This window comes from Micromys minutus (assembly GCF_963924665.1).
Source record: "Micromys minutus genome assembly, chromosome: 5".
In the NCBI taxonomy this organism is placed as follows: Eukaryota; Metazoa; Chordata; class Mammalia; order Rodentia; family Muridae; genus Micromys; species Micromys minutus.
In genome coordinates, this window is record NC_137974.1 from 10,465,690 (window position 1) to 10,481,756 (window position 16,067).

At 35.2% G+C, this 16,067-nt stretch overlaps 1 protein-coding gene across 1 annotated transcript; it reads left to right on the top strand.

Annotated features, from left to right (window-relative positions):
- Nucleotides 1–7,884: 7,884 nt before the first annotated feature.
- PRELID2 (PRELI domain containing 2) lies at nt 7,885–8,276 on the top strand (the record flags this gene model as incomplete). Its single annotated transcript, XM_080917205.1, is given in 2 exon segments — nt 7,885–7,909; nt 7,912–8,276. Coding segments are annotated over 2 exon segments (390 nt in total).
- Between the last annotated feature and the right edge of the window lie 7,791 nt (nt 8,277–16,067).

The following is a 16,067-nucleotide window of genomic DNA, read 5'->3' on the forward strand; positions in this document are numbered from 1 at the left end:
TGTGTGAGACCTAATTTCTCTAGTATCTTTCTTCTATTTTTCTTCCCATTGAAATATTCTTACTCTATAAGCCACCTTCATCTTTCCTAAATTTCCCACAACTCATTGGAAAGCTCTTCTACTTTCTTCCATCTTTTATTCAGCACAGTTGTTCGCTCTGTTATGACCTTTGTTATTTATGTCTGCACAACAAGAGAGAGCTCCCATTAATTGTCTCTCACTTGCCACTGTCACAACCATGCTTAACTTGTAATTGTAAGCATGACTATTTTCAGAAGTGCTTACTTACTGACTAATTTATGAAGAAATCATGATTTCTCTATGAATTTCCCAAGACATAACTTTAATATATTTTTCTATAACTAAAGTAATTTCTTCTCTAGATAAACTCCTCAGTGTTGGTCTCCTCAGTGCTTTCAGGATAAATTTGATCAATGTTGTCTTTGTTATCTAGATTCTGTAATTTATGTGGTATGTTATTAGTTTTGGGATTGCCTAATGGTGTTCTTATCTTAGCTCAAAGCACATTTTATTCAGACCAAATTCACACCAAGAAGGAAAGAGGACTGACATTTTAACTCTGCCAAGCAGAAGATACCAGGGGCTGTCTACTCTGACCCCATACTTTCCTGTCATAAATGAACATCTTCCATAATAAAAAAAATCGAATATTTTTCCAGGGGCACTGTTCACCATCTAAATAAAGTTTACTTTGCTCTTCTATTTTTTTCAACATGAGAAATGAAATGTGTAGGTGTGATGCATGTATCCAGCGTGTCTTAGTTAGGGTTTCATTGTACTAAAGGGATACCATAGCACTAAATGGTTTCATATGAAAGAAACCATTGATTTTGGAGTTTGTGAATGGTTTTAGAGATTTAGTCTATTATCATCATGGTAGGAAGCATGGCCATGCTCAGGAAGAGCTGAGATTTATACATCTTGATCTACAGGCAACAGAAGGAAACCATATTCCACACTGGTCATATCTTGAGCATATATATAACCTCAAAGCTTGCTCAGAGTGGCATCCTTCCTCCAACAAGGTCACTCACTATGGCCAAATATTAATGCACATGAGGCTACATTGGGAGGTGGGGGTGGAGGTGAGTAGGTAATTTCTATTCAAACAACTACACAGAGAACGAGAAGAGGCAAGCAAATGAAGGTTTATAGACTATTCTGTCTGATTGTTTCCATGTTTCTCTTATATATAAAATGCTTCTGTAAAAACTACAGCCCAAAAATTTATAAATACACCTTCTGGCTCTGGCTTTACGGACAGAAGAGAAAGAAGTCTACTGATCAGTCGTAATACAGGAGAACTAATATATTTTAATGTTTCACTAAGTTCCCTTGTAGAAAGTGAGATGCTTTGGAATAACTATTCACCTAATATTTTTTATGTGCTTCATCTGGTAAAGTATTCTGCGTGCCTGGAATTATCAGTTTGTTCTTTTCCTGAGGACATTCTCTGTTTTTGCAAGCTCACTGTAGTGCACATTTCTTCATATAGAATGATTATCCACAAACATTCTATATCTAACAAAACAATGGATATTGTTTTGTTAGATATAGAATCTAACATGAAACATCTAACATAAAAAAACATTTAATTTTTATTTTCTTACATTGTAAACTTCTGAAATAAGAACTTTCCATTGTATTCAGTAGCCATTAATATACTTCAGGGACACAATAATCAATTGTATTTATGATTCTATGTGTAATATATATAAGCATTATATTTTTATATAACTCATGCTGTGAAAAGAGAAAACACTTGAATTAATTTAGCCTGCAATTTTAATACAACTTGAGCAATACTGTGGTTTCTGTGTAAATCCAGTACGAAGGCTAGGCTCAGTATGAAAGCACATGACAATGACATTTCTCTTATGTACTCTCTTGAACACAGACTTTATGGGCATTCCACATTCTGCAATCTCACTAGACCCATGTAATGGTGTCATAAATATTTCAGAACTAATCTGAATCTCTTCATCCCTTTGTACAAGCAATTTCATTTTTCCTTGGGTTTCTGGGATAGATAAATTACCCATCAGCAAACTTCAAAAGATAGCAATACCATCTTCCACAATTTTTCACCTGATGCTAGTAATAAGCAGCGAGAAAAATGGACTTCCTGTTAATGTTGTCATTTGCATAACTGTTAGTATCCCAGCACACCAGTACATTCAAGAATGGAAGAAGTAGTTTCGTATTTTTTCCCATTAAGAAACAATCAGTACCAAAGGCTAAAAGCCCCAAACTAACCTTTTAATTATAGTTTCTCTCCATCTGGGATGCACGTTTAGACAGAGAGGTTTATTCTTCAATAGATTCAATAGATCACAACAAAGTCTACAAAAGAACTACCCCTGAATACGGGAATAAAAATTATGGACTTTTTTTGTCCAGGGAAACTTTGGTCGTGCACACTCCTGAAATCAAATATTTCTATGAGTGTTCACTGAGACTGTGATTGCCTGTTTACTGCTAGATTAGGTCAATGCTTCTACTGCAATCTGGCTTCATTCTACCAGCAAAGCAATTTCACACAATTAATTTCCTTCTTTAAAGGAAGCAATAAAGGACAGGCAATTGGAAACTCAGAAATTTCACTAACTAGTGCACACATCTGCAAATATAAGTATCTTCCTTTTGTATACATTTAAACACACAGGTACATTTACCTTTCAAGTGGCAATGGGCTTCTAAAAGAAGTCTTACAACCTTCCTGTGGGACAGGAGTGAATAAACACACACACACACACACACACACACACACACACACACACACACACACACATACACACACACAGAGACACTGACAGACAGACAGACAGACAGACACACACACACCCACAGAGAGACAGAGAGAGAGACAGAGAGAGAGACAGAGAGAGAGAGACAGAGAGAGAGACAGATAGACGGACAGGCAGACAGACAGACAGACAGACAAACAGACACACAGAGAGAGAGAAAGAGAGAGAGACGGAGGGAGAGAGATGGACAGACAGACAGACAGAGAGACAGACACACACACACAAAGAGAGAATTACAGTTTCACACTTTAAAAAATCAGGCAGCACAGACTGACATACAAACTTCAAATTCTTTTCATGGCAAGTTGGTACACATTGGGCATTTTAGCGCCCTTCTACTGTGTGAGGGTGGCCAAAAGGGTAGTTTACCAGAAAGTAATGTAGTAGGAAAATAGAGTCTCATTTCTAATTTAGAAAGCTTGGCAAGCAACGTATGGATCGATTTCATAATCACTTTCTGTTATTTTTTAAGTTAAAAGGCCATGTAAAATATAACATAAGCACTCTTTTCTCTTATACGGCCGTACTTTGCTTTTGGACATCCTTTTACTGTCAATACTTACATCTGTTGTTTAAAAAGCTATTCGTGGTGCAATTGCTTTTTAAATGCAAACCCATATGTGTGATCTCTAGAGGAACTGGTAAATTCCACCAAATGGGCATTCCTAAATTACTTGCCATCTGTAGCTTGTGAGGAGAGGACTGAACCTGCTCAGCTGTGATTTTGCACCAATGTTTCCATCATTTTGATTGGCTCTAGGGAAATCATCAGCTTCTGGCATCGACTTTTCTAGCCCCAACAGGTTATTATGGTCTGCTGGAGTTGTACTGGCTCAAGGAATATTACAATTTTTTGGCACATGGTGGAGCACATTTGGCATTTTGAATATGTTCCTTTAACACCTTCTACCATGATGTCTCAAATATTTATCAACCTTTCAAAGTAGTCAAGAGATCAGAAAGACATTTCTGTGTTGTTTACATCACTCAAAGAATGGTAAATAAACTCCTAAATTGCATATTCAGACAGTGGAAATATTTTTGTAAAAATCACATTGTATAATTCAGGCTAAAAACTATGATGTAAGCAGCAATATGAGAAAGCATTTTTCTTAAATTTGTTCTTTGAATATTCATACATAAATACAATACATTCCGATGACTCAGCCCCAGCCCTCCCTTTCCTTCTCAGCCTGAATCCTTCCTGCAAAATCCATTTCTATGTTCTTGGTTTCTGTTTTGCTTTCTGACCCAGTGAGTTTAACAAGAGACTTCCCTATGACAATGGGTTTGGAACTACACAATGGATCCTAATGGCCCACTGATGGTACATATCTACAAACAATGACCCCCCCCCATTATCTATAAGTAGCCAAAATTTCAGTAGGGCCTCAGGTGTTACTCCCCCAAATGTGCCTGATTGTTAAGTTGTGCAGTATTGTGCAAGGCTAGTGCTGACCGTCGTAGTACCTGTGAATGAACCAGTGTAAAGTCACGAGAGAGAGTAGACCCAGGAGAAAGGGGGAAGTTTTTTTAACAGTACTATACTACAATTAAATAAAGGCCATTTCACTTCTTTCAATTTACACACATTATCACATTTCATCTCCCTTTTGCTCAGATGTCTTTGCAAGTGCGTCTTGAACTGATGCTAATGTTCTACAGATTTTACACGCTAAGAACACCAAAGAAGACTTTCAGATGGTTCCTTTATTAATTACTTTCATTTTATCTGTGACACCAACCAAAGTTAAGTGTATTGTCCTACAGCATTTGATTTTTCTTGCTATTAATAACCTGGGATTGAAACATGAACACATTCAAAACATATGCACTACAAATATTTAAGCACACCTCCTCACTTGGAGCTTCTCACTGTACTGCACTTCCTTCCTCCTCCTTGGAGGTATGTCCAATGGTGCATTTGTCAACCTTTCTGAACTCCCACATGGAACTGGCCCGCAACTGTGGCATGACATCAGGCCTCTTTCAGACCACCCGTGTCAGACAGCTCACAACCACCTGCAATTCTAGTACCAGCAAATCCAGAGGTCTCCTTTGACTTCTAAGTGTACAATACTCACACAAGCATGCCTCTTCACATATATACAGAGGAAACAATCTTAAAAACTAACTGAAAACTCCATAAGAAATATGAATACCAACGCGATACAAAATATTTTGACTGGGAGTTATGTTTATAATCAATGTGACAAGAGACTTAGGGGTGTAGAAAGATGAAAATCTCTGTCAAAATGAAGGAATACAAAGTCACACACTGTACCAGTCACACATGAATTCACGGGATAGAGCACTAATTCTGTTGGGATTTCTGGTGTCCATTCAGGGTCATCTGAAAGAACTGGCTTCTGAGAGCATCACGTAGGGCATGATTAATCAAAAGCTGAGTTATGTGATTATCAGAAATGCTCAGCAAAATCATCTGCGCACATGCCTCTGTCTTCTCATCCTTATGTAGAATGGAATTGCTCCTTGGTACAGTGCTGCTGTCATTTCATGAAGCACTCAATTTCTTATATAATTTTCTAAGACCTAGTTTAAGGAAATTCTGGCTGAAAACTGGCAGCAATACCAGGCTACCTTCTTCCAAGGTTATATGTAAGGAACAGTAAAGTTTTGATCTGTAACAGCTTTCTTTTTTATACAACCAATGGATCAATGACATGGGGTTACTGATCATTCGGGAAATCCCAGATTTATGCAGTAATAAAACTATAAAGTCTTTTAGCAATGATTTGGGATGCTCTCGTTCTGGATTTCACACTCCATATTAATTTAACTCATGAGAAGTTACTCTCAATGTTGCCCATACATTAAAGAGAAAACTTTATGGAAAGAAAAGATGTCTCCAATCATTATCTTAAGAGGCTCTTGATTTATGTTCCATGTAAAATTATTAAGGGGAATCTTTTCTCATGTATACCCACAAACACACTCAGAAATATTAGAGCAACTTGTCGGAGACTTTGTAGAGACAGACAAACATTTTTCTGTAGTATTGTTTATAATGTTTGCTCAATCGTGTGTAGTCATCCAAAATGTTCTCAAATGTAAGTTGGGAGAGATGGTTGTATTAGTTAAAAAAGAACCTGGAGAACCATTTAAAAGAATAACTGAGCAAAGAACCCAAGAGGAAATGCTAGTGAAATTGTGAATTGGCTCTTTATTTGCTTGAATGTCATCTTCCTTGCTTAGAGCACAGGCAGTCGAGAAAAAGAAAAAAAGAAAGAAAGAAATCCTGAACAGAGATAACCTTGTCCAATGATTCCAATAATTTTTCAAAGTAAAATATATTAACTAACGCAAATTTTGTGTAGTATTGTATTATATTTCTTGAGTAGTACACAGTCATCTAAAATAACCATACATGTAAGCTGGAAGGGGTGCATTAGTTAGGACAGAAAATGTGAAGTCATAAATAGGCCTTCTTCATGTCAAAGTAAACTGTGAGTGCTCAGAGAATTTTGGGAGTACTCATACTTGATAGGATAATGTTCAAAAATAGATGTAAAAAAAGACAAAAAACATTCACGTTGTTCAAAAGTTCTAATTCCAGTGGGACAGGGAGCAATGAGGACTTTTTTTGTGGAAACAAATTGTGTAACTGTCAGTTACTATTTGGTTTATCATTATATCTGTGCTTATACATATAAATTTGTAACATGTAGCATTAATATTCCCTTTTCTGGTCTTAATTTTCTTAATATCCTTCTCAATCCATATAAATTGGCTAAGTAGATATGTTATTTTTCTAACATGTATTTGTGAAATCATATACAGAAAATGGTGATTAATTTTTAACACAGTCAGTTAAATATATAAATTGGATACTCAGAAATGTGTGTGATTGTGATTTTCCACAGATAGTGAAATCTCCCTCTGTATTTGAGTGTTCTATATACATGTTTATGAATGTGAACTCATATGTGAGATTTTTATGAAAATGTTTTCATGTGTGTATCAAAAACCAAGAAGTTTATCTTGAGGGTTTTTTTTCTGGACCACTCTCTACCTCATTGAGGCAAGGTGTCTCAACTGAACCTAACCCTTGCTGATACCGTTTATAGTTAGTGTGTGCCTGGAGAGATGACTCAGAGATTAAGAAATATTGTCATTCTTGCAGAGAACTTGAATTTGAATCCAAAAATATATATGGTGACTCATAACCATCTGTAACTACAGTTCTAAAGCATCTGACACATTCTTCTTACTTCTGTAGGAATGCTGTGCACAGACATATAATCTGGCAAAACACCTATGCATAAAATAAAAATAAATGAATGAAAAAAATTATACAAAATACAGTTACTCCATTATTCAGCTTTTCCTGGAAATGTCCACCTGAAAAATTATGTGGGTTCATGATATCCCAACTTGTACCTTCATATTTATTTAACAAGTGCTTTATCTGGTAAGACATCTCTCCAAGTTCATGATGAAGGATTTACAACAATGCTGAAAACTAAATAGCGTCAAGCCAATTTAATTACTCCACAGACTAAGACTAAAAATGATGGTTTTACGCTTATGCATTGGGTGTCAAACAAGAACAACTGGAGGAAAGTCTACATAGACAAACAGCAGGGCTTTTTCAGTAGACACTTCCACAACTGACCAGAGGCAGGATAGAGGTTAAGAGTGAATGGAGATCTTAGAAATGTTTTATTTTAGTTTCCTTAGAAATAAAGCCAACAGAAGCAAAACTTGAATTTTAATACATCTTCAGGGATGGAAGGACTTTGATTGAGTCATGGGATGCCTAATGTAGCATTCTTTTAACGTGTCTTTATTTGGCATCTTAACTATACAACACTATGCATGCATCCCAAGTCTTTTTATTAGGACATACATTACAGTTCTCATGGTATCATTGCACTGTTTTTATTATGACAGTTTGAGAAATACTTATCTTTTATGTTGAGGACACAAGATTCTTATGTACAATTCATGGGATGTAGTAATTGTAAGTCTAAGCTTTAAAAACTAATGAACAATGTCTGGAGCTCAGCGATGAGCCTGAAGGCAGGTGCATGACATGGAAGTCACCGTGGATGTGCACCAGTGGTCCAGTACCCCTTTGAGCCGGTGGTCACTTGCTTCCTCCGAAAGGTGAGTATTTTCAAGGTACCTGATATCCATCTAGAAGAAGAGTCATGGCTCAGTCTTCAGAAAACAAACATGGCTATCCGGAGTCACTGCCTCACATGGCTACAACATGCTTCCATGAGGGAAGAGTCTGTCTTCCGAGAACATGTGGAAAATCCAAGTTGGACAGAGTTCATTCAAACAGGTAGAATTTCAATCACAGGGGCTAGATTTATCAACTGTATTTTGGAAACTTTTGCTTGTACTTTCTTAAAACAAGGAGACCAGAAGGGAATTAGAATAATGGAGAGGCTGCTAAAGGAACAGTGTAGTTCCCCTTAGTGAAATAAAAAAAATCACCAGAAAGCTGCCACTGTGTCTACTCTTCTGTGAGACTCACTTCTTGGCCACAATAACATAGGCACAATTACTGGATGCTGGTTCCAGGACAGAGTCAGTGGCTTAGCGAAGAGGGAACCTTCCTGCTAGAGTACAGACTTGATACTCCCCTTTGGGGCCTGCTTCAAATCATGGGACTCAAAGAGAGGAGACTTTGAGTTTTAGGACATGGTATCTTTACAATCTCATGAATACAGGGGAAATAAACCAGTAAAAAAAAAAATGAAATAACAAACAAAATAGATAAATAACAAAACATTCAACCAACCAAATGAACAAAGAATATTAGCATCTAAGAATATGATATTTTAACTTCCAAATTAAAAATACAATATTTTACATATGAAAATTTTCCAAATATTTTTACAAATGATCTTTCACATACAGATCAAACTGAACACAGCAAGCAACTAATGACGTTTGATATTATTTTCATTGTTTTTTACTGCCCGGACAAGAACATGTGTCAGTAACTTGACATAAGTAGCTATGTGAGCACTTACATAGTGGCCATTGGCAAGTGCTATAAACCAAAGCTTTACCTGCAAAGCCACTACTGCATACATTCTGTGAAACGCTAATCATAAAATTGTATGTCACAGGCTCACATGTGTAAAGTCTCGGTAAAATATTTTTATAATTTAATTATATATCTACTTGATATTCATGTATTGTATTTTTAAAAATTTAGCAGTTATGTTACTCCTCTCTTGCTTTAAGAAAAAAGATTAATAAAATTATTTTTATCTTGTGGCTTATATTCCTAAGGTTTCAAACTGCACCCAACATAACTAGAGAAACTACCTTGAAGATGTGTGAGTTTATCTTAAAACAGACGCTTAGGACATAATATGACAAAGTAAATGGTTCTGAGGTCACTACAGAGAGACAGTGTATTTCTTCATGGTAAAAGTACATATTTGAAGACAGATACATTGCCATATAGTTAGTCTGCAAATGATTCATCATATTTACAGAAGAAAACTGACATCTCAGCTGTACTCAAGAGAGCTTCAGCTGTGTCCACCAAGGTAAGTACAAAGTGCCTATTCAGGTCTTGGGGATTTCTGAAACCCTCTTGCGTTTCTTCCCCCAAGGATTCCTGTGAAAGACAAACACCTGGTAGATGAACTACCCAAATTAAAGGATATGCCACATCAAAAGTGTGATTCAAAGCACAGCAGGTCATAAGTAGGATTGAAATCTGTGTCTCAGTGAGATCTAAGAACATCGATAAAATAAGAGACATCATTTGTCCAGTAATTCCATTATGGAAAAGAGAAAGGCCATGTGCCTTCGATGACTCTCTAATGAAAAGATTAAAGAAACATCCTGCTGCTCACTGCTCTTCACTCTAATAGGAAGCAAATCGGAAACCTGGAGAACTGGTTTGCATTAACTACAGACAAACATCCAGGAAACAGATGAGAAGCAGACGTAGTTCTTAGTGTTGTCTTTGATACCTCTGCGAAGTTCAGAAGCTACTTTCAGCATTTGACAAAAAGGTAGAGTCATGGAGTAGTAAGGGAAGGAGAGCCAATTAAAAAGGATTTTAATGACACAGTAAGACATGATGATACCACATTGAGAACTATATAAAAATGTTTAAAGTTATTTAGCAATCTTAGTTTAGTAGTTAAGTTTGTTGTGAACATCATTATGGGAACATCCACAATGATGTTTATTTGATTGAACTGTTACATCAGATAACTGGTCAATACAAAAAGTTTTTAATAAATCTAAATAAAGTGATTTTACTGATTTAAAAATATATTAACTAGTAAAATAACAAGTATAAATGCTATATATGCCAGCAAATTACATAACACCTAATTGTTCTGTCTTCAGTCAATCAATTACAGATAAATGCACATTGAGATAAGCAATAATAAGTACTGTCCTTATGGCTGACAAAACCAATCAACCAATAGTTTTGTGTAAAAAAAAATAGTTGTGTGTATGGTATTATAATTAGTTAACTGTTCTTTCTGCTTGTTAGAGGAACCCCCTACTACCAAAATGCATCTTTACTTCTTGATTATATAATTTTTGTATATATGTTGTATCAATATGGGTACTATCCTAATAAGAAACATACATGTTTTATAAAGAAAAAGTAAATATATTATATAAGTACATCAAACATGAGCAAGTATAATATATATATATATATATATATATATATATATATATATAAATGAAGGTACAGGGAGACAATACATTGTTTAAAAGTAAGAAAAAGTTTTAGTCTGTAGTAATGTTTGTATTTTCTACAGGAGAAGGAACGAAAAGTCAAAATAAAAGCTCATACTTCCCCTGGCTTATTTTTCACTTGAGATGTAAGAAAAAGGAAGCAATTGAACAAGAATATTTATACTCTACAAAAGGAGAATTTGAAAGCATTAATTTCTTATATGTAAACATTAAAAGGCTACAGGGTATGAGTGAAGACACAAAAGTATACAGAAAATTATATTATAGATTTTATGTTATATTATCTTTATCACTTTTATTAAGTGTGTGTGTATGGGTGTGTGAGTGAGTGAGTGTATGTGTGTGTGTGTGTGTGTGTGTGTGTGTCTGTGTGTGTGTGTTGCTTTGGTTTTCAACATAGGTCAATATAGATAAAATTCTATCATAAAACATGGTTATAAGCCAATTAAAATATACACTTGGTTTCTTTTTTTTTCTTTTTCACTTTTTATTCTAAGTCCAGAATGCTTAAAACATTTTCAATGAAATAAAAAAAATAATTTAAGTATATTTTAGAGAAGGATTTGATTTCTTTTTTCATTGTATCTGTTTTTTTTTGGAATTTTTTGTTGGTTACTTTATTCATTCATATTTCAAATGTTATCCCCTTTCCAGTTTACCCTCCAAAAACCCCCATATCCCCTTCTCATTCCTCCCTGACTTCATGAGGGTGTGCCTTCACCTAAGTATGTTAAAATGATTCAGGAAAATTTCTTAAACAGAAATCATAAAATTTAGTATGAAATGATCAGTCAAGTTGATTGGGTTCTTTATCATAAGCAATACATTTGAGTTATTTGAAAAAGTCTCTATATGTTTAAACATTTTCATTTTTATTGGCATATGCTCAAGAAAAAAAATATTTGAAACTTGCAATAATTATTTGCAAATATATACAGATTCCATATATTCACCAAATAATTATAGTATTTAAAAAGAACATGCAGATATTTGTATTCAAGAAACACTATTTATGTACATTTTCCTATCCATTGTCTGCATGTAATTTTAATTCTCAATTTTTCAAAAATTAGAGAAACATGATATATGTATGCTCTTACACTCTGGACACTGATCAACCAGGTTTGCCATATCAGAGAATATTAAAGGCTATTAGCTCAAATATTTACTGCAACTAATTACCAAGAATAATAAAATTAACTTCATTTTACTTCTATTACTTGATATTTTAGAAAGAAATCTTGAATTGATATCAATATGTATTTATGTATTGTTTCATGAGACTTGTTCCATCACTTAGTAAATGAGTGTCTTCTTATTTGTTCATTTTATTGAATATTTTTGAATTGGATTTCAGAATTTATCCCCTTTCATGCCACTTTCTTCCCTGTCTGCTCATGCTTTCATGAAGATTCTCCATTTCTCAACCACCCTGTCCACCTCAGCACCTTGGCGTTCCCCTGCACTGGAAAAACTAGTTTGCAACTCTTCCCACTGATACCAGACAATGTTATTCTCTGCCACATACATGCACAACTGGAACCATGGGTGTCTTCATATGTACTCATTGGTTGGTGTTTTAGTCCCTGGGAGCTCTGGAGGGTTTGGTAGCTTAATTATGTTTTTCTTCCCATGGAAACGCAAACCCTTTAAGCTCCTTCAGTCTTTTCTCTTGCTCCTTTATTGGGGTTCCCACATTTAGCCCTATGGTTAGTTGCAAGCATCCTTATCTGTACCACTATGATTCTGGCAGAGCTCCTGAATAGGCATCCATATCAAGGTTCCTGCCAGTAAGCACTACTTGGCATCAGAAATAGTACATGGGTTAGGTGGCTATATATGGGATGGATCCCCAGGTGGCACAGTCTCTGGATGATCCTTTCTTCAATCCTTGATTCTCTGTTTGACCCTGTATTTTCTCCCTTGAGTGATTTGTTCTTTCTTCTAAGAATTACTGAGGCATCCATATTCTGGCCCTCCTTCTTTTTGAGCTTCAGAAGGTATATGAATTGTTTCTTGGGTATTTAGAGCTTTTAAGGCTAGTAGCCACTTATCAATGAATGCATACCATGTGTGTTCTGTTGTTACTAGGTTACCTCCCTAGGATGATAGCTTCTAGTTCTACTCATTTGGCCAAGTATTTCACTCAGCCATTGTTTTTTATAGCTGAGAAGTACTCCACTGTGTAAATGTACCACATTTTGTATATTCATTCCTCTGTTGATGGACATCTGGGCTTTTTTCCAGGTTCTGGCTACTATAAATAAGGTTGCTATAAACATGGTGGAGCATCAATCCTTGTTATAGGTTGGAGTATCTTTGGAGTATATACCCAGGAGTGGGATGGCTGGGTTTTCAGGTAGTACTATGTTCAATTTTCTGAGGAACTGCCAGACTGATTTCAGAGTGGTTGTACCAGCTTACAACCCCACCAACAGTAGAGGAGTGTTCCTCTTTCTCCACATCCTTGCCAGCAACTTATGTCACCTGAGTTTTTGATCTTAGCCATTGAGACTGGTTTGAGGTAGAATCTCAGGGTTGTTTTGATTTGCATTTCCCTGATGACTAGGGATGTTGAGCATTTTTTTTTAGGTGCTTCTCAGTCATTCAATATTCCTCAGTTGAGAATTCTTTTAGCTCTATACCCCAATTTTAATAGAACTATTTGATTCTCTGGAGTCTACCTTCTTGAGTTCTTTGTATATATTTCTTACTAACCCTCTATTAGGTGTAGGATTGGTAAATATGTTTTTTCAATCTGTTGTTTGCCATTTTGTCCTATTGACAGTTTTTTTTTTTTTTTTTTTTTTACAGAAGCTTTGAGATTTTATTAGGTCTCATTTGTTGATTCTTGATCTTAGAGCATAAGCCACTGATATTATGTTCAGGAACATTTCCCAACTTCCACGTCCTATGTGTTCTAGCTCTTCCTCACTTTCTCTTCTATTAGTTTTAGTGTACCTGTTTATATATATATGTGTGTGTGTGTGTGTGTGTGTGTGTGTGTGTGTTTGTGTGTGTGTGTGTGTGTGTGTGTGTGTGTATTTTTGGAGCTCTATGATCCACTCCCACTTGAGCTTTGTTCAAGGAGATAAGAAAGGATCAATTTGCATTATTCTACATGCTGTTGAAGGATGCTTCCAGTTGAAGGAGCACCATTTTTGAAGATGCTGTCCTTTACCCATGAAATGTTTTTAGCCCCTTTGTCAAAGACCAAGTGACTGTAGGTATGTGGGTTAATTTTTTGGTCTTCAGTTCTAATACTTTGATCTACCTGCCTGTATCTGTACTTATACCATACAGTTTTTCTCATGATTTATCTGTAATACAACTTGATATCAGATATAGGGATTCCCCCAGTAGTTATTATATTTTTGAGAATAGTTTTCACTATCCTGTGTTCATTGTTATTAAAAACAAATTTGCAAATTGCTCTTTCTAAGTCTATGAAGGAATGAGTTGGAAGCTTGATAGGGATTGCATTGAATCCGTAGATTGCTATTGGCAAGAAGGCCATTTTTACTATATTAATCCTGCCAATAAATGAGCATGTGAGATCTTTTCATCTTCTGAGAAATTGAAGTTCTTTTCATACAGATCTTTCACTTGCTTGGTTAGGGCCACACCAAGGTATTTTATATTATTAGTGAACATTGTGAAGAGTGTCAATTCCTTAATTTCTTTTCAGCCTGTTTATCCTTTGAATAGAGGAAGGCAACTGATTTGTTTGAGTTCATTTTATATCCGGCCACTTTGCTCAAGCTGTTTGTCAGTTGTAGGAGTTCCCTGGTGGAATTTTTGAGGTCACTTAAGTATACTATCATATCATCTGCAAATAGTGATATTTTGACTTCTTCCTTTCCAATTTGTATCCTTTGACTTTCTTTTGTTGTATAATTGCCTGTCTAGAACTTTCAGTACTATATTGAATAGGTATGGGGAGAGTGGACAGCTTTGTGTAGTCCCCGATTTTAGTGGGATTGTTTCAAGTTTTTCACCATTTGGTTTGCTGTATATTGCTTTTTCTATGTTTATTTATCGGTCTTGAATTTCTGATCTTTCGAAGGCTTTTAACATGAATGAGTGTTGAATTTTGTCAAATGCTTTCTCTGCATTTAATGAGATGATCATATGTTTTATTTTCATTGAGTTTGTTTATATATTGGATTAAGTTGATGGATTAATGTATATTGAACTATTTCTTTATCCCTTGAATGAAGACTACTTGATCATGTTGAATGATTATTTTGATGTGTTCTTGGATTCATTTTGCAAGAACTTTAGTATTTTTGTATCAAATTTCACAAGAAAAATTTGAAAAATTTCTGCATTTTTGGTAGGGTTTTTGTGTAGTTAAGGTATGAGCATAATTGTGGCTTCGAAGAACAAATTGGGTAGTGTTCCTTCTGTTTCTATTTTGTAGAATAGTTTGGAGAGTGTTTCTATTAGGTCTTCTGAAGAGGTCTGATAGAAATCTGCACTAAACCCATCTGGACTTCTGTTTTCTTTGTTTCGAAAACTGTTGATGACTGATTATATTTCTTTAGGGGTTGTAGGACTGTTTAGATGGTTTATTTGGGGCTGTTTTAACTTTGGTACCTGGTATCTCTCTAGATAATTGTTCATTTATTCTGGATTTTTTATTTTCCTTGAGTATAGTCTTTTGTCACAGGATCTGATGATTTCTTGAATTTTCTCAGTTTCTGTTTTCATTTCTTCCTGTTTATTTCTGATTTTGTTCATTTAGAACCTCTTTCTGTACCCTCTAGTTAGTCTGATTAAGAGTTGATCAATCTTTTTGATTTTTCTCAAAGAACAAGCTCCTGGTTTTGTTGATTCTTTCTATAGTTTTGTTTTGTTTTTAATTCTTGATTTCAGCTCCGAGTTTCATTATTTCTGGCAATCTATTCCTCTTGGGTGTAATTGCTTCTTTTTGTTCTAGAGCTTTTAAGTGTCCTGTCAAGATGGTAGCATATGCTCCTTCCAGTTTCTTTTGGAGACATTCAGAGCTGGTTTTTCTCTTAGTACTGCTTTTCTTGTATCTCATACGTTTGGGTATGTTGTGCCTTCATATTCATTAAATTCTAAAAAGTCTTTAATTTTTTTTTATTTCAACCCTAAGTTATAATTGAGTAAAATATTGTTTAGCTTCTATGTATATATAGGCTTTTTGTTGTTTTTGTTGCTATTGAAAACAGGCCTTAGTTGATGGTGATTTGATAGGATGCATGGGATTATTTCAATCTTCTTGTATCTGTTGATGTCTGTTTTGTGAAGGTATTGTAAGGTGCTGAGAAGAAAGTATATTTTTTTTAAAAAAATGAAATGTTCTATAAATGTCTGTTAGATCCACTTTGTTCATAACTTCTGGTAGTTTCACTGTGTTGCAGTTCAGTTTCTACATCCATGATTTGTCCATTGATGAGACTGGGGTGTTTCAGTCTCCCACTATTATTGTGTGTGATGCAATATATTCTTTGAATTTTAGTAAAGTTTCTTTTATGAATGTCGGTACCATTG